Source organism: Hypanus sabinus, unplaced genomic scaffold, assembly GCF_030144855.1.
Source record: "Hypanus sabinus isolate sHypSab1 unplaced genomic scaffold, sHypSab1.hap1 scaffold_1908, whole genome shotgun sequence".
Lineage (NCBI taxonomy): Eukaryota > Metazoa > Chordata > Chondrichthyes > Myliobatiformes > Dasyatidae > Hypanus > Hypanus sabinus.
In genome coordinates, this window is record NW_026780001.1 from 1 (window position 1) to 18,896 (window position 18,896).

The window sequence follows — 18,896 nt, forward strand, 5'->3', positions numbered from 1 at the left end:
CTCTCTCATGGGGATTATCTGTACACTGACTAGTGAATCGCAGTCCCTCTCTCATGGGGATTATCTGTACACTGACTAGTGAATTGCAGTCCCTCTCTCATGGGGATTATCTGTACACTGACCAGTGAATCGCAGTCCCTCTCTCAGGCGATTATCTATACACTGACTAGTGTATCGCAGTCCCTCTCTCAGGGGGTTATCTATACTCTGACTAGTGTATCGCAGTCCCTCTCTCAGGGGGTTATCTATACACTGACTAGTGAATCGCAGTCCCTCTCTCATGGGGATTATCTGTACACTGACGAGTGTATTGCAGTCCCTCTCTCAGGGGGATTATCTGTACACTGACGAGTGTATTGCAGTCCCTCTCTCAGGGGGATTATCTGTACACTGACTAGTGAATCGCAGTCCCTCTCTCATGGGGATTATCTGTACACTGACTAGTGAATCGCAGTCCCTCTCTCAGGGGATTATCTGTACACTGACTAGTGAATCGCAGTCCCTCTCTCATGGGGATTATCTGTACACTGACGAGTGTATTGCAGTCCCTCTCTCATGGGGATTATCTGTACACTGACTAGTGAATCGCAGTCCCTCTCTCTCAAGCGATTATCTGTACACTGACTAGTGAATCGCTGTCCCTCTCTCTCAAGCGATTATCTGTACACTGACGAGTGTATCGCGGTCCCTATCTCTCTGGGGGAATTACCTGTACACTGACCAGTATTGCTTCCAGTTTGAGAAGGTGTAAACAGTACTTTGTCCAATTACTATTGGCTCATGCATCCACCAATGAAAACGATCTCTGATATCATTGTCGGACCTTACCTTTCTTGGGAGTGGGTCCGTCTCCTGGCAACATTGCAAGGCAGTCGTAAGGATTGAAGGCAGGTTGGAGAGAGGCGGGAGGTGGTGGAGGAAGAGGAAGGGAGGTTGAGTTAAAGGAAAAGGGAAAGAGGAGCAAAATTGGTTGAGGGTTGGAAGAGGGAAATGGAATGGGAAGGAATTGAGAAAGAGAGAGAAAGGGGGAAGCAGAGAGACGGGGAAATGGGAAAGAGGAGAGAAGGAGAAGGGAAACAAGAGAAAGGAAGAGTAGAAAAGGAGAAGGGAATAGAGGGAGACAGAGAGGTAGAAAGAAGGGTGAGTGTGGTAAGGGGAGAGGGGAAGAGAGAGAGAGAGAGAAAGGGAAAGAGGAATAGAAAAAGAGATGGAAGAGGAATGAAACAGTGAAGAGAGGAAACAGAAGGAGAGACAAAGAGAAAGAAGAAGGTAGAGAAGGAAGGAGGGAAAGAGACAAAAAGAAAGAAGAGAGAAGGGATGGGAAGAAAAAAAGAAAGAGGAAGGAGTGAGTGCAGAAGGAAAAAGGAGAGAAGTGTGGGGGAGGGATGGAGAATGTGGGAGAGTGGGCAGGTAGAGGGGGAGAGTGGTGGGGTTGGGGAGATATTTGGGGAGGGGGTGGAAAAAGAGAGGGAGTTGAGCGAGAACTGATGAACCATTGTCCCACCACCTATCCACCCCCACCCACCCTGGTGATCCCAGCCCCAGCCGCCTCCCCAACCTGCCCCCACCCCAAACAGACCGGGCAGCTGGAATCCACAGAAGGGCAGGGAGGTAGTGCGTTAACCCCTCCTGAACCAGTCCCTGGCCCAGCGCCAAGGACACAGCTCACCCTGGCTCTCAGAGTGAGGCTGCAGAGTATCGGTGGGGGACGCCAGGCTCACATCCTCCTCCTCCGACATCGAGTCCTCCTCCGATTTCGTCTCTGAGAGCGACGGCGCCAGCAGTTCACTGGCCTCCAGCCGATCAGCACGGAGGAGCTCCTCTGTGAGCGAGGGGAGGGAGAGGAGGAGGGAGAGGGAGAGGAGGGGGAGAGGGAGAGGAGGGGGAGAGGGAGAGGAGGAGAGGGAGAGGAGGAGGGAGAGGAGGAGGGAGAGGGAGAGGAGGGGGAGAGGGAGAGGTGGGGAGAGGGAGAGGAGGGGGAGAGGAGGGAGAGGAGGAGAGAGGGAGAGGGAGAGGAGGAGGAGAGGGAGAGGAGGAGGAGAGGGAGAGGGAGAGGAGAGGGAGAGGGGGAGGAGAGGGAGAGGGAGAGGAGGGGGAGAGGGAGAGGAGGGGGAGAGGGAGAGGAGGAGGAGAGGGAGAGGAGGAGGGAGAGGAGGAGGGAGAGGGAGAGGAGGGGGAGAGGGAGAGGTGGGGGAGAGGGAGAGGAGGGGGAGAGGGAGAGGAGGAGAGAGGGAGAGGGAGAGGAGGAGGAGAGGGAGAGGAGGAGGAGAGGGAGAGGGAGAGGAGAGGGAGAGGGGGAGGAGAGGGAGAGGGAGAGGAGGAGGAGAGGGAGAGGAGGGGGAGAGGGAGGGGAGGGGGAGAGGGAGAGGAGGAGGAGAGGGAGAGGAGGAGGGAGAGGAGGAGGGAGAGGGAGAGGAGGAGGGAGAGGGAGAGGAGGAGGAGAGGGAGAGGAGGAGGAGAGGGAGAGGAGGGGGAGAGGGAGGGGGGAGAGGGAGAGGAGGGGGAGGGAGAGGAGGGGGAGAGGAGGGGGGAGAGGAGGGGAGAGGGAGAGGGAGAGGAGGAGGAGAGGGAGAGGAGGAGGAGAGGGAGAGGAGGGGGAGAGGGAAGGGGGAGAGGAGGGGGAGAAGGAGGGGGAGGAGGGAGAGGGAGAGGAGGAGGGAGAGGGAGAGGAGGAGGAGAGGGAGAGGAGGGGGAGAGGGAGAGGAGGGGGAGAGGGAGAGGAGGGGGAGAGGGAGAGGAGGGGGAGAGGGAGAGGAGGGGAGAGGGAGAGGAGGAGAGAGGGAGAGGGAGAGGAGGAGGAGAGGGAGAGGAGGAGGAGAGGGAGAGGGAGAGGAGAGGGAGAGGGGGAGGAGAGGGAGAGGGAGAGGAGGAGGAGAGGGAGAGGAGGGGGAGAGGAGGGGAGGGGGAGAGGGAGAGGAGGAGGAGAGGGAGAGGAGGAGGGAGAGGAGGAGGGAGAGGGAGAGGAGGGGGAGAGGGAGAGGAGGGGGAGAGGGAGAGGAGGAGGAGAGGGAGAGGAGGAGGGAGAGGAGGAGGGAGAGGGAGAGGAGGGGGAGAGGGAGAGGTGGGGGAGAGGGAGAGGAGGGGGAGAGGGAGAGGAGGAGAGAGGGAGAGGGAGAGGAGGAGGAGAGGGAGAGGAGGAGGAGAGGGAGAGGGAGAGGAGAGGGAGAGGGGGAGGAGAGGGAGAGGGAGAGGAGGAGGAGAGGGAGAGGAGGGGGAGAGGAGGGGAGGGGGAGAGGGAGAGGAGGAGGAGAGGGAGAGGAGGAGGGAGAGGAGGAGGGAGAGGGAGAGGAGGAGGGAGAGGGAGAGGAGGAGGGAGAGGGAGAGGAGGAGGAGAGGGAGAGGAGGGGGAGAGGGAGGGGGGAGAGGGAGAGGAGGGGGAGAGGGAGAGGAGGGGGAGAGGAGGGGAGAGGGAGAGGGAGAGGAGGAGGAGAGGGAGAGGAGGAGGAGAGGAGAGGGAGAGGGGAGGAGAGGGAGAGGAGGAGGAGAGGGAGAGGAGGGGGAGAGGGAAGGGGGAGAGGAGGGGGAGAAGGAGGGGGAGGAGGGAGAGGGAGAGGAGGAGGGAGAGGGAGAGGAGGAGGAGAGGGAGAGGGAGGGGGAGAGGGTGAGGAGGGGGAGTGGGGAGAGGAGGGGGAGAGGGAGAGGAGGGGGAGAGGGAGAGGAGGGGTGAGGGAGGGAGGAGAGGGAGAGGAGGGGGAGAGGGAGAGGAGGGGGAGAGGGAGAGGAGGAGGGAGAGGGAGAGGAGGAGGAGAGGGAGAGGAGGAGGGTGAGAGGGAGAGGAGGGGGAGAGGGAGAGGAGGGGGAGAGGGAGAGGAGGAGGGAGAGGAGGAGGGAGAGGGAGAGGAGGAGGGAGAGGGAGAGGAGGAGGAGAGGAGAGGAGGGGGAGAGGGAGAGGAGGGGGAGAGGGAGGGGGGAGAGGAGAGGGAGAGGAGGGGGAGAGGGAGAGGGGGAGAGGGAGAGAGGGGGGAGAGGGAGGGGGAGAGGAGGGGGAGAAGGAGGGGGGAGAGGAGGGGTAGAAGGGGGAGAGGGAGAGGTGAGGGGTGGAAGGGGGAGAGGGAGAGGAGGGGGGAGAGGGAGAGGAGGGGAGAGAGGGAGAGGAGGGGAGAGAGGGAGAGGAGGGGGAGAGGGAGAGGAGGGGGGAGAGGGAGAGGAGGGGGAGAGGGAGAGGGAGAGGAGGGGGAGGGAGAGGGAGAGGAGGGGGAGGGAGAGGGGGGGGAGAGGGTGAGGGAGGGAGAGGAGGGGGTGAGGGGAGGGGGTATGGGAGTGGGGGGGATGGGTGAGGGGGGGGGGATGGGAGAGGGGGGATGGGTGAGGGGGGATGGGAGAGGGGGGATGGGAGTGGGGTTGGGAGAGGGGGATGGGAGAGGGGGGATGGGAGAGGGGGGATGGGTGAGGGGGGATGGGAGAGGGGGATGGGAGAGTGGGGGTGGGGTGTGTGGGGGATGGGAGAGAGGGGGGTGGGTGTGTGGGGGATGGGAGTGAGGGGGATGGGAGAGAGGGGGATGGGAGAGAGGGGGATGGGAGAGAGGGGGATGGGAGAGGGGGATGGGAGAGAGGGGGATGGGAGAGAGGGGGATGGGTGAGAGGGGGATGGGAGAGAGGGGGATGGGAGAGAGGGGGATGGGAGAGAGGGGGATGGGAGAGAGGGGGATGGGAGAGAGGGGGATGGGAGAGAGGGGGATGGGTGAGAGGGGGATGGGAGAGAGGGGATGTAAGAGAGGGAGATGGGAGAGAGGGGGATGGGAGAGAGGGGGAGGGAGAGTGGGGAGGGAGAGAGGGGGAGAGGGAGAGGAGGGGGGAGAGGGAGAGGGAGAGGAGGGGGGAGAGGGAGAGGGAGGGAGAGTGGGGATGGGAGAGAGGGGGATGGCAGAGAGGGGGATGGGAGAGGGGGGATGGGAGAGGGGGGGATGGGAGAGGGGGGGATGGGAGAGGGGGGGATGGGAGAGGGGGGGATGGGAGAGGGGGGGATGGGAGAGGGGGGGATGGGAGAGGGGGGGATGGGAGAGGGGGGGATGGGAGAGGGGGGGATGGGAGAGGGGGGGATGGGAGAGGGGGGATGGGAGAGGGGGGATGGGAGAGGGGGGATGGGAGAGGGGGGGATGGGAGAGGGGGGATGGGAGAGAGGGGGGGATGGGAGAGGGGGGGATGGAGAGGGGGGATGGGAGAGGGGGGATGGGAGAGGGGGGATGGGAGAGGGGGGGATGGGAGAGGGGGGATGGGAGAGGGGGGATGGGAGAGGGGGGATGGGAGAGGGGGGGATGGGGAGAGGGGGGGATGGGAGAGGGGGGATGGGAGAGGGGGGATGGGAGAGGGGGTGATGGGAGAGGGGGTGATGGGAGAGGGGGTGATGGGAGAGGGGGTGATGGAGAGGGGGATGGGAGAGGGGGGGATGGGAGAGGGGGGATGGGAGAGGGGGGGATGGGAGAGGGGGGGATGGGAGAGGGGGGATGGGAGAGGGGGGGATGGGAGAGGGGGGGATGGGAGAGGGGGGGATGGGAGAGGGGGGGTGGGAGAGAGGGGGGTGGGAGAGAGGGGGGTGGGAGAGAGGGGGATGGGAGAGAGGGGGATGGGAGAGAGGAGGATGGGAGAGAGGGGGAGGGAGAGAGGGGAGGGAGAGAGGGGGAGGGAGAGAGGGGGAGGGAGAGAGGGGGGAGGGAGAGAGGGGGAGGGAGAGAGGGGAGGGAGAGAGGGGGAGGGAGAGGGGGGGAGGGAGAGGGGGGGAGGGAGAGGGGGGGATGGAGAGGGGGGGGATGGGAGAGGGGGGGATGGGAGAGGGGGGGATGGGAGAGGGGGGGATGGGAGAGGGGGGGATGGGAGAGGGGGGGATGGGAGAGGGGGGATGGGAGAGGGGGGGATGGTGAGAGGGGGGGATGGGAGAGGGGGGGATGGGAGAGGGGGGGATGGGAGAGAGGGGGATGGGAGAGAGGGGGATGGGAGAGAGGGGGATGGGAGAGAGGGGGATGGGAGAGGGGGTTGGGTAGGAAAGAGGGAGGGAGAGAGATTGGTGGGGGAACGATGAAGAGAGAGAGGGAAGGAGGATGAGAGACGGAGAGGAATGAAGGTGAGATGAAAGGATGAGAAAGAAAGAATAAGTGAGAGGTGGAAGAAGGAATGAAAGAGGGAAGAGAATGTGGAAAGGGGGGAGGGAGAATGGAGAGGGAGGGGACAGAGGGAGGTGCAACAAGAAAGTAGAACGGAGGAAGATACACAGAAAGGAAGAGAGGGGAAGAGGGAGTAGATGAACGAAAGGAGGGTGATAAAGGGAGAGAGGAAGAGGAGGAGACAAAAATGTTAGACATAGAATGAGGCACCGTCCCATCACACACTCCCGGGGTCAGACACAGAGTGAAGCTCCCTCCACACCGTCCCATCACACACTCCCAGGGTCAGACACAGAGTGAAGCTCCCTCCACACTGTCCCATCACACACTCCGGGGTCAGACACAGAGTGAAGCTCCCTCCACACCGTCCCATCACGCACTCCCGGGGTCAGACACAGAGTGAAACTCCCTCCACACCGTCCCATCACACACTCCCGGGGTCAGACACAGAGTGAAGCTCCCTCCACACCGTCCCATCACACACTCCCAGGGTCAGACACAGAGTGAAGCTCCCTCCACACTGTCCCATCACACACTCCCGGGGTCAGACACAGAGTGAAGCTCCCTCCACACCGTCCCATCACGCACTCCCGGGGTCAGACACAGAGTGAAGCTCCCTCCACACAGTCCCATCACACACTCCCGGGGTCAGACACAGAGTGAAGCTCCCTCCACACCGTCCCATCACACACTCCCGGGGTCAGACACAGAGTGAAGCTCCCTCCACACTGTCCCATCACACACTCCTGGGGTCAGACACAGAGTGAAGCTCTCTCCACACCGTCCCATCACACACTCCCGGGGTCAGACACAGAGTGAAGCTCCCTCCACACCGTCCCATCACACACTCCCGGGGTCAGACACAGAGTGAAGCTCCCTCCACAGCATCCCATCACACACTCCCGGGGTCAGACACAGAGTGAAGCTCACTCCACACCATCCCATCACGCATTCTTGACACAATATTTGAGTCTTCAGTCCACCTTCTGCCCTTGTTCTTTAGATTTTTACTCAGGCTGCTGCACTTTCATCATCACTATCACCCTCCCTCCCTGAAACATCCAAGAAGCTCCCTCTCCCCTCCCATTTGCAGCCAGTGATGTCCGTGCAGGAAGGTGGTGCTGGGTTTTGGTGGAGAGAGGTTGCTGAGAAGTTGGGGAGGTGATGTCAGGAACTCACCCACGTCATTTCCCAGTGCCCTCGCCAGCTGGGGAATGTGAAAGAGCAGGGCCAGGCTCTGGTTCATCCGCTCCTCGATTACCCGCAGGTGGGTTAGGACCTGGGGAGGTGAGAGGGGAAGGGGAGAAATAGGAACGAGGGAGTGGAAAGGGGTATGGAGTGGGGAGGAGGGGAGAGTAGGGGATAGGCACAGAAGAGGGTTAGGGAATGAGGGAGGATGAGGAGGGAAAGGGTAGGTGGGAGGGAGACGGTGGGGAGGCAGCAGGGAAGGAGAGAGAGAAGTGGGGAGAGTGTGCGAGGTAGGGATGGGAGAAGGGCGAAAGGAGAGAAGAGGGATGGGGAGAGCGTGGTGGGGGAAAGGGGGAGAGGAGGCCGGGGTGAGGGGTGGTGGAAGGGGAGGAAGGAGAGGGGAAATGGAGAAAAGAGAGGGGGAAGGCCAGAGGGGTAGGTGGAGGAGGAGAGGAGGGAGAGAGGAGAGGGGGATGGCGAGAATGGGAAGGAGAAAAGGGGAGGGGGTAGAGGGGGAGGGGAGAGTGGGGCAGTGAAGGTGAGAGAGGGGGTTGAGAGAAATGGGGAGAGGAATGGTAAGGAGGAGGGGGGAGAAGGGGAAGTGAAGAGGGAATGGGTCGGGGGAGGGAGGGGGAGAGAGGAGGGGAGGTGGGGAGGGAAGGGAGGAGTGGAGGAGAGGGGTAAGAGGAAGAGAGGGTAGAGGATGAGGGAGAGAGGAGAGGCAGTGGGAATGGGGTGAGAGGGGCAGAGTAGAGAATGTAGAGGTGGGACATAGGAGAAGAAAGAGGAGGGAAGAAGAGAAAAGGGGAGAGGAAGGAGGGGAGAGAGTGAGAAAAAGAGGGGCGTGGGCAAGGGATGGGATGGAGTGGGAAATGAGATCGTGAGAGGAAAGGAGACAGATGGCGAACAGGTGAGAGAGAAAGAGCGAGAGAGATCATCACAATGAAGGGAGAATGAGGGAGGGGAAGGTGAGTCGGAGAGGGGTGAGTGTTATAGAACAGGGGAGGTAGGCGGGGACAGAGGGGGAGGGGGAAGAGGAAGGGAGAGAGTGGAGGGGGAAGGTGAGGGATGGCAAGTGTTTAAGAGGGAGATGAGGGTGAGGAGATTGCAAGGGAAGAGAAAAACGTGGTCAGGGAGGCCCAGAAGTGGAGTGGAGATGAACGAGATAGGGAAGGGGAGTGCGAGGGAAAGGGGTGGGAGAGGATGGGAAAGAGGTGGAGGGAGATGGGGAAGAGGTAAACAGGAGAGAGTGAGTGAGCTCTTCCAACCCCAAACAGACCCCCTCCCAAGCCTAACAGCTTCCTCCCCACTTTCCAACCATCCCCACCCTTCCCCAACAAACAGGCCAGTCCCACCAAAACCTCCAGCTGCCATGCAGTGTGAACATCGCTGTAACATCCTCTAGCCCCCTCCCCTTGACCCCCACTAACGTCCGAACGCCACCCACACAGGGGCACTGAGGTCCGGTCCCATCGCTGGACGAACAACTTGTCTTCTGAGGGAGGGTCAGAACAGAACAGAACATTCCGGAACAGCAGCGAGAGTTTAATGGCAGTTTAAACAGCTTTACATTCCTGACTGTGAACTTTGTGGGTGACCTGTCCCAGGGCCAAAGCACAAGGATGGTAGGCCAGCATCTTTATTTTGTCGGGTGGTTTAGCGTGGCGGTGAACACTAACCAACTTGTATGGATATCCTGTTGACAGATTGCATCATGGCCTGGTATGGCAGCTCTGGGTAGTGGTCTCAGCCCTTCAAACAATCAGCAGCATCTGGCTCAAGAAGGCGACATTCATCAGAGATCCCCACCATCCAGGCCACGCCATTTTCTCACAGCTCCCATGGGGCAGGAGGTACAGACGCCTGAAGTCCCACACCCCCGGGTTCAGGAACAGCGACTTTCCTCCAACCGTCCGTTCCTGAAACAACCGGCTCACCCCTAATCACTGCCTCAGTGTAGCAACGCTAGAACATTATAATGGACTTTTGACTTTTATTAACAATGTTCTTTCTGGATAAAAATATTATTTATGTGTAAAGTATGTTATTTCCCGGCAACGCTGCTTATATGATGCTCTGTGCCGGTGACGTTGCTCCATGTAAGTTTTTCGTAAGTTTTTCTGTGAAAACACATGTACTTATGCATCTGACATTAAGCTTGACTTTGACCTTCGAACATAGTACAGTATGGCACAAGAACAGGCCCTTCAGCCCACAATATTGTTCTAAACTAATTAAACTGGTAGTTAAATACCTAACTAAATTAATCTCTTTTGCCTGCACAAGTCCATATCCGTCCATTCTCTGCAAATTCATGGATGTATCTGAGAGCCCCGTAAACTCCTATATTACATGTGCCTCAACTAACTCCCAGTGTATCAACAAAAATACTTGCCCCACACATCTGCTTTGAACTTACTCCCTCTCAGAAGTGAGCGTAGCTACTATCACTATGGCGATGGTATCAGGGAATCACCGGGGCCAGATGGACTACACCCAAGGATTCTTAAAGAGGTAGCTAAAGAGATAGTGCAGGCATTAGTAATGATCTTTGAATAATCACTAGATTTGAGAATGGTTCAGTAATACCAGAAAATTTCACGTGTTACTGCCTTCTTTAAGAAGGGAGGAAGGCAGAAGAAAGGAATTTATAGGCCAGTTAGCCTGACGTCAGTGGCTGTGAAGATGGAGGGTCCATTATTAAGGTTTGGGGGTACTTGGAGGCACTGCAAAATAGGGGAAATCTTTCCTTAGGGGAAAACCCTGCCTTACAAATCTGTTGGAATTCTTTGGAGAAATAACAGGCAGGATAGGCAAAGTGGATGTTCACTTGGGTTTTCTGACCTTTGACGAGGAGCCGCACGTGCGGCTGCTGAGCAAGACAAGAGCCCATGGTATCACAGGAAAGATACTAGACGGACTCGTAGTCCACTGCAGTCAGGTCGCTTTCACTGTGTGCTATGTCTGTGAGGCTGGGTCTGACGAAGCTTTCACTGTGTCTGTGTCTGTGAGACTGGGTCTGACGGAGCTTTCACTGTGTCTGTGTCTGTGAGACTGGGTCTGACGGAGCTTTCACTGTGTGTTGTGTCTGTGAGACTGGGTCTGACGGGGCTTTCACTGTGTCTGTGTCTGTGAGACTGGGTCTGACGGAGCTTTCACTGTGTGCTGTGTCTGCGAGGCTGGGTCTGACGGAGCTTTCAGTGTGTGTTGTGTCTGCGAGGCTGGGTCCAACGGAGCTTTCACTGTGTGTTGTGTCTGTGAGACTGAGTCCGACGGAGCTTTCACTGTGTGTTGTGTCTGTGAGACTGGGTCTGACGGAGCTTTCACTGTGTCTGTGTCTGCGAGGCTGGGTCTGACGGAGCTTTCAGTGTGTGTTGTGTCTGCGAGGCTGGGTCCGACGGAGCTTTCACTGTGTGTTGTGTCTGTGAGACTGAGTCCGACGGAGCTTTCACTGTGTCTGTGTCTGTGAGACTGGGTCTGACGGAGCTTTCACTGTGTCTGTGTCTGCGAGGCTGGGTCTGACGGAGCTTTCACTGTGTGTTGTGTCTGCGAGGCTGGGTCTGACGGAGCTTTCACTGTGTGTTGTGTCTGCGAGGCTGGGTCTGACGGAGCTTTCACTGTGTGTTGTGTCTGCGAGGCTGGGTCTGATGGAGCTTTCACTGTGTGTTGTGTCTGCGAGGCTGGGTCTGACGGAGCTTTCACTGTGTGTTGTGTCTGCAAGGCTGGGTCTGACGGAGCTTTCACTGTGTGTTGTGTCTGCGAGGCTGGGTCTGACGGAGCTTTCACTGTGTGTTGTGTCTGCGAGGCTGGGTCTGACGGAGCTTTCACTGTGTCTGTGTCTGCGAGGCTGGGTCTGACGGAGCTTTCACTGTGTGTTGTGTCTGCGAGGCTGGGTCTGACGGAGCTTTCAGTGTGTCTGTGTCTGTGAGACTGGGTCTGACGGAGCTTTCACTGTGCTGTGACTGTGAGGCTGGGTCTGACGGAGCTTTCACTGTGTCTGTGTCTGCGAGGCTGGGTCTGACGGAGCTTTCACTGTGTGTTGTGTCTGTGAGACTGGGTCTGACGGAGCTTTCACTGTGTGTTGTGTCTGTGAGGCTGGGTCTGACGGAGCTTTCACTGTGTCTGTGTCTGTGAGGCTGGGTCTGACGGAGCTTTCACTGTGTGTTGTGTCTGCGAGGCTGGGTCTGACGGAGCTTTCACTGTGTCTGTGTCTGCGAGGCTGGGTCTGACAGAGCTTTCACTGTGTCTGTGTCTGCGAGGCTGGGTCTGACGGAGCTTTCACTGTGTGCTGTGTCTGCGAGGCTGGGTCTGACAGAGCTTTCACTGTGTCTGTGTCTGCGAGGCTGGGTCTGACGGAGCTTTCACTGTGTCTGTGTCTGCGAGGCTGGGTCTGACGGAGCTTTCACTGTGTGCTGTGTCTGCGAGGCTGGGTCTGACGGAGCTTTCACTGTGTCTGTGTCTGCGAGGCTGGGTCTGACGGAGTTTTCACTGTGTGCTGGATCTGCGAGGCTGGGTCTGACGGAGCTTTCACTGTGTGTTGTGTCTGCGAGGCTGGGTCTGACGGAGCTTTCACTGTGTCTGTGTCTGTGAGGCTGGGTCTGACGGAGCTTTCAGTGTGTGCTGTGTCTGTGAGACTGGGTCTGACGGAGCTTTCACTGTGTCTGTGTCTGCGAGGCTGGGTCTGACGGAGCTTTCACTGTGTCTGTGTCTGCGAGGCTGGGTCTGACGGAGCTTTCACTGTGTGTTGTGTCTGTGAGGCTGGGTCTGACTGAGCTTTCACTGTGTTGTGTCTGCAAGGCTGGGTCTGACGGAGCTTTCACTGTGTCTGTGTCTGTGAGGCTGGGTCTGACTGAGCTTTCACTGTGTCTGTCTGCGAGGCTGGGTCTGACGGAGCTTTCACTGTGTCTGTGTCTGCGAGACTGGGTCTGACGGAGCTTTCACTGTGTGCTGTGTCTGCAAGGCTGGGTCTGACGGAGCTTTCACTGTGTGCTGTGTCTGCGAGGCTGGGTCTGACGGAGCTTTCACTGTGTCTGTGTCTGTGAGACTGGGTCTGACGGAGCTTTCACTGTGTGCTGTGTCTGCGAGGCTGGGTCTGACGGAGCTTTGACTGTGTGCTGTGTCTGCGAGGCTGGGTCTGACGGAGCTTTCACTGTGTGCTGTGTCTGCGAGGCTGGGTCTGACGGATCTTTCACTGTGTCTGTGAGGCTGGGTCTGACGGAGCTTTCACTGTGTCTGTGTCTGTGAGACTGGGTCTGACGGAGCTTTGACTGTGTCTGTGAGGCTGGGTCTGACGGATCTTTCACTGTGTCTGCGAGGCTGGGTCTGACGGATCTTTCACTGTGTCTGTGAGGCTGGGTCTGACGGAGCTTTCAGTGTGTGCTGTGTCTGCGAGGCTGGGTCTGACGGAGCTTTCAGTGTGTGCTGTGTCTGCGAGGCTGGGTCTGACGGAGCTTTCACTGTGTCTGTGTCTGCGAGGCTGGGTCTGACGGAGCTTTCACTGTGTGCTGTGTCTGCGAGGCTGGGTCTGACGGAGCTTTCACCTTGTGTTGTGTCTGTGAGACTGAGTCCAACGGAGCTTTCACTGTGTCAGTGTCTGCGAGACTGGGTCTGACGGAGCTTTCACTGTGTCTGTGTCTGTGAGACTGGGTCTGACGGAGCTTTCACTGTGTGTTGTGTCTGTGAGTCTGGGTCTGACGGAGCTTTCACTGTGTGCTGTGTCTGCGAGGCTGGGTCTGACGGAGCTTTCACTGTGTGCTGTGTCTGCGAGGCTGGGTCTGACGGAGCTTTCAGTGTGTGCTGTGTCTGCGAGGCTGAGTCGGGCGGTGCCATTGAAGTCCATAGCGGGGGTATTCCCTTCTGCCGCCTGCATGGGATGACGTGTAAATCGGAACCCTGAGGACTTATGTGGTGGTTTCTTTCGAACTTATAGTCTTTTAACATCTTTGGACTGTGCTCATGGTCTGTTTTTTTTTAATCAGTTATGCTATTGTTTGCACTGTTGTAACCATGTGGTTTTTGTGCAGGTCTTGTAGCTTTAGTTTTTGGTCTTGTCTGTCTGGTGGATTTGGAGCTCCTTTCCAGGGAATGCGCTAAGATGGTAACGTGATATTAATACGCAGCAGCCTCTCCGGACTCTGGATTGGGGATTGCCAAACGTTGTGTGGATTTTCTGGTGTAGTCTGTTTTGTCGTGTGCTTTTGTGATATCATTCTGGAGGAACGCTGTCTCATTTTTTAAACTGCATTGCAGTTGTGGTTTCTAAATGACAATAAAACAATCTGAATCATTGATAGAAGATTGGCTGACTGGCAGGAGCAAAGAATGGGAATAAAGGTGGCCTTTCCTGATTTGCTGCCATCGCTAGTGGTGCTGTGCAGGTTCAGGGTGTAAATTGCTCTGGATGATGGAATTGATGGCTTTGTGTCTAAGTTGGGAGATGATGTGAAGCTGGGTGGAGGGGTAGGCTGTGTTGAGGAACAGGGAGTCTGTAGAAGGGTTTGGACAGATGGGCAAAGAAGAGAATACAGTGCAAGGAAGTGTCCAGTCATGCACTTTGGTGGAAGGAATAAAGGACTAGACTACTTTCTAAATGGAGAGGAAAGTCAGAAATTGGAGATGCAAAGGAACAGCAGGATTCCTGAAAGGTTCACTTGTGGGTTAAGTTGGTGGTAAGGAAATGTTAGCATTTATTTCAAAAGGACTAGAATAGAAAGCAAGGCTGTAATATTAAGGCTTTATAAGGCGCTGGTCAGACTGCACTTGGGAGTATCGTGAGCAGTTTTGGGGCCCAATTCTGCTCTTTTGTCTTATGGCATCTGGAAAGTGGGTAGTGAGTGGAGGACAGAAAGAAGGGTGGCAAGAAGAAAGGGAGACACACAACGCGCTGGAGGAATTCAGCAGGTCAGGCAGCATCCGTGGAAACGAAGAGTCAGGCTTGTGGATCTTGGGGAGGAGGTAAAGCCGAGCAGTGCAGGGTGTGGGAATTATGAGTTTATTGACTGAGGGAGGAAGGTCTCCAGGGTTGTTAAGGGTGGTGATGGTGCGGGAGACGGTGGATTGATGTTTTTTGGTGGGGTCCTGTTCCAGGGGTAAGCAAGAGGAGGTGTCGGAGAGCTGCCGTTTGGCCTCAGTGAGGTAGAGGTCCGTCCGCCAGACTACTACGGCACCACCTTTGTCTGTGGGTTTGTCGGTGAGGTCAGGATTAGTGTGGAGAGAGTGGAGGGCAGTGCGTTCAGAGGGAGTGAGGTTGGAACAGGAGAGAGGAGTGGTGAAGTTGAGGCGGTTGATTTCTCAGTGACAGTTGGAGATAAAAAGACTGACTGTTCGTTTCCATGGATGCTGCCCGACCTGCTAAGTTCCTCCAGCATGTTGTGCATGTTGCTTTGACCCCAGCGTCTGCAGAGTAGTTTGTGTGCAAGAGGAAAGGGAGAATGGGGGAAGAGGAAGAGAGAAAGGGCAAGCGGGTAATTTGGTGGAGTTAGATGAGAAGACGGAGAGGGAAGCTGGCAGTTTGAAGGAGTATATAAGGCTTTTAGACACACTCATGAACTGAGAATAGAGGGACGTGGACACACGAGAGGAGAGTGTTCAGTAGAAACTGACATCACAGCCTGGTGGGTCAAACGGCCTGCACAGTTCCCTGCTGATCTATCTTTGGTGTCCCTAGGCTGCCAGGTGTACCCTCCCCCTTGCCACTTCCCTGTCCCCCACCCACCTGGAACTTCATCTGCTGCGCACGGTTGGGGTCAGTGCTGAGCACGTGCTGGTAGTGGCGCACCGAGTGCCGGCGGTCCTTCTGTTCCGCGCGGACGTAACGCAGCAGGGCCTGGAGCACGTGGCTGGGCTGGAGGAGAGAGGCAGCTGGTCAGACTGAGAGGAGACAAGGCACGGAGGGAGGGAGGGACGGTGAGATGGGGAGACAGGGGGAGAAGGAGAGGAGGAAGGGAAGGGGGAAGGGGGATTTGGGGAGAGGGGAAGGGGGATTTGGGGAGAGGGGGAGGGTGAATGGGGAGGGAGGGAGAGGAGGGAGATGGGAGAAGGGTTAGAGGGAGGGAAATGGAGGAGATGGGGAGGGGGAGAGGGGAAGTACAGGGAGGGGTAGGGGAAAGGCTGAGGGGGCGAGGAGGAAGGAGTGAGTGAGATGGGGAGATGGGGTGAGGAGAGAGGGGGAGATGGGGAAGGGGAGGGGAACGGGGAGGGCGTGAGAGGATGGGGGAGATTGGGGAGAGGGCAAGATTGGGAGGGAAAGATTAGGGAGGGGGAGAAGAGGAGCAGGGGAAAGGGGAGGGGGGAGGGGAAGGGGTAGTGGAAGGTTGTGCAGAAAGGAAGGAGGTGTGAGAGGGAGGAGATGGGAAGATGGGAAAAGGGGGAAGTGGTGGGGAAAGGGGGAGGGCATGATGGGTGGGGGAGAGGGGAGAGAGAAAGGAGAGGGAGAGGGGAGGGGCTGGGAAAGGGAAGAGGAAATGTGGAGATGGGGAGAGGAAAGAGGAGGGGAGGGGGAGAGGGGGAAGGGGACGAGAAAGAGGTGGGCATTGGGTAGGAGAGGAGGAGAGGGGAGGAAGGGGTGGAGTGAGGATCAGGGGAGAAGAAAAGCAGAGTAGAGAGCTGGGGTGAGGGTGAAGGGGCTGGAAGGTGTGTGCAGAAGTGCATGAATGAGTGTGTTATTGGTGGGAGGGGTGAGGGCAATGGGATTGAGGGTATGAGGAGTTACAGAGGGTGGAGAGGGAGTGGGGAATAGGGAGTTGAGGCATGAAGCCTCACCTGTAGATGGTGGATCTGTGGGGGTCGGTGGATATCTGACTAGATGGAGGGAGAGGAGAGTGTGTCAATGTGAATGTAGAGGTGAGGGGAGCTGGGGGAAGGCGGTGTGTGGGAAGCATTGGGGATGAGGAGGAGGAGGGGCATTTCTGAGCTGAGGAAGCGATCTGCATCGCAGTTATGGTTGGGGAAAGGGAGGGGGTGAGGGGGCGTCTGGAGCATGATTGGGGGTGAAGGATGAGGGGGTGAGAGTTGAGGGTTGCAGGTTGAGGGGTTGAGCAGGGTGGGGATGGCTGTAATTGACCTGCGGGGGTGGGGTCTGCAGAGTGAATGGGGGTGAAGGATGAGTGGATTGAGTGGTTGAGCTGGTTGGGTGGAGGGAGGGGGTACCAGGACGTAGCTGACCTGCGGGGGGGGGGGGGGTCTGCGGTGAGGTTATGGTTGGGTGGAGGGAGGGGGTAAGGGGACGTAGCTGACCAGCGGGGGGTGGGGTCTGCGGTGAGGTTATGGTTGGGTGGAGGGAGGGGGTACCGGGACGTAGCTGACCTGCGGGGGGGGGGGGGTCTGCGGTGAGGTTATGGTTGGGTGGAGGGAGGGGGTAAAGGGACGTAGCTGACCTGCGGGGTGGGTGGGTCTGCGGTGAGGTTATGGTTGGGTGGAGGGAGGGGGTACCGGGACGTAGCTGACCTGCGGGGTGGGTGGGTCTGCGGTGAGGTTATGGTTGGGTGGAGGGAGGGGGTAAAGGGACGTAGCTGACCTGCGGGGTGGGTGGGTCTGCGGTGAGGTTATGGTTGGGTGGAGGGAGGGAGGGGGTAAGGGAATGTAGCTGACCTGTGGGGGGGGGGGGGTCTGCGGTGAGATTATGGTTGGGTGGAGGGAGGGGGTACCGGGACGTAGCTGACCTGCGGGGCGGGGGGGGTCTGCGGTGAGGTTATGGTTGGGTGGAGGGAGGGGGTAAGGGGACGTAGCTGACCTGCGAGGGGGGGGTCTGCGGTGAGGTTATGGTTGGGTGGAGGGAGGGGGTACCGGGACGTAGCTGACCTGCGGGGTGGGTGGGTCTGCAGTGAGGTTATGGTTGGGTGGAGGGAGGGAGGGGGTAAGGGGACGTAGCTGACCTGCGGGGGACGGCTCTGCAGCGCGGTGAGGTAGTTCTCCAGCGCCATGCGGCGGTCGTCATTGAGCAGTGCCAACACCCGCGAGAGGTGGGTTTCCGTCAGCCGCTGTCGCTCATTCGCTACCTGCTCCTCCAGGGTGCCCAAGATCTGCTGGAAATGCTGCGAGTGGGGACACATTGTCAGGGGTGGGGTACAGAGTACAGTCAGACGCACAGCCGTCACACCACACACACACAACCCACAAACTCACTGACTCTCGTTTGTCTTGACTGTCAATTGTAAAACTGCTGTTCCCTATCTCCACTGCATAAGGCTTCCCGTTTCAGAAGATCTGAAAGGTCCCCCTTCCTCAATGCTGCTCTCAGCCACATCTCCATTTCCCTGATATCCACGCTCACCTCATATCCCTGCCTCCATAATAGCGAAGGGGTTCCCTTCGTCCTCACCTGTCACCCACAAGCCTCCAAATCCAGCACAACATTCTGCCTTCTACAAAGGGATCCGACCACCAAACACGTCGTTATCTCCACCCCCACTCTCCGTAGGGATCGCGGTCTCTGTGATTCCCCTGTCCATTCGTCACTCCGCACTGGTCTCCCTCCTGGCACTTACCTCTGCGAGCAGCCAAAAAGCTACACCTGCCCCTACACATCTACTCAGGGCCCCAACCAGTCCTTCCAGACGAGGCAACACTTCGCCTGTCAGGGTCATCTACTCTATGGCTCCCGGAATGACCTCCGCTACCTCGGTGAGACTCAATTTCACTATTTCCGTTACAAAAGGCACGATTCCCAGTGGGTACCCATTTCAATTTGCCCATTCGCATTCTAAAGCCGCTACTGTCACGATGAAGCCAAGCTCATGTTCCATCAGGGAAACCGACAAACCAAGAATTGACAATCATTTCTCTAACTTCCTATAATCACTGCCCTCTGTCCGCCCCTCCCACTTTTCCCATTTCCCATTCTGGTTACCCACTCACCTCTTCTCTTTTCCTCACCTGCCCAGAACCTCCCTCCGGTTCCCCTTCTCCTTCCCTTTCTTCCATGGTCAACAATCCTCTTTCATTGGAATTATTCTTCCGCCCTTTACCCTTCCACTCACAGTTACACACACACTGACCCTCACTGGGGAACGGGTCACTCACAGTTACACACACACTGACCCTCACTGGGGAACGGGTCACTCACAGTTGCACACACACTGACACTCACTGGGGAACGTGTCACTCACAGTTACAGACACACTGACCCTCACTGGGGACCGGGTCACTCACAGTCACACACACACTGACACTCTCTGGGGAACGGGGCACTGACAGTTACACACACACTGACCCACACTGGGGAACGGGTCACTCACAGTTACACACACACTGACCCTCACTGGGGAACGGGTCACTCACAGTCACAAACACACTGACCCTCACTGGGGAACGGGTCACTCACAGTTGCACACACACTGACCCTCACTGGGGACCGGGTCACTCACAGTTACAGACACACTGACCCTCACTGGAGACCGGGTCACTCACAGATACACACAGACTGACCCTCACTGGGAACGGGTCACTCACAGTTACACACACACTGACCCTCACTGGGGAACGGGTCACTCACAGTCACACACACACTGACCCTCACTGGGAACGGGTCGCTCACAGTCACACACACACTGACCCTGACTGGGGAACGGGTCACTCACAGTTACACACACACTGACACTCACTGTGGAACGG

General features: G+C 57.8%; 1 protein-coding gene across 1 annotated transcript in view; it reads right to left on the minus strand.

Moving 5' to 3' along the window:
- Positions 1 to 715: 715 nt before the first annotated feature.
- Positions 716 to 18,896, minus strand: part of LOC132387483 (amyloid beta precursor like protein 1-like) — a gene marked incomplete at its 5' end in the record, with an annotated part of 51,758 nt that continues 33,577 nt past the window's right edge. The window contains 5 exons of the mRNA XM_059959852.1: positions 716 to 852; positions 1,670 to 1,822; positions 7,278 to 7,377; positions 15,001 to 15,129; positions 17,159 to 17,317. Of these exons, the coding sequence (XP_059815835.1) occupies positions 812 to 852; positions 1,670 to 1,822; positions 7,278 to 7,377; positions 15,001 to 15,129; positions 17,159 to 17,317 (582 nt within the window). The remainder of the gene's footprint in view (positions 853 to 1,669; positions 1,823 to 7,277; positions 7,378 to 15,000; positions 15,130 to 17,158; positions 17,318 to 18,896) is intronic.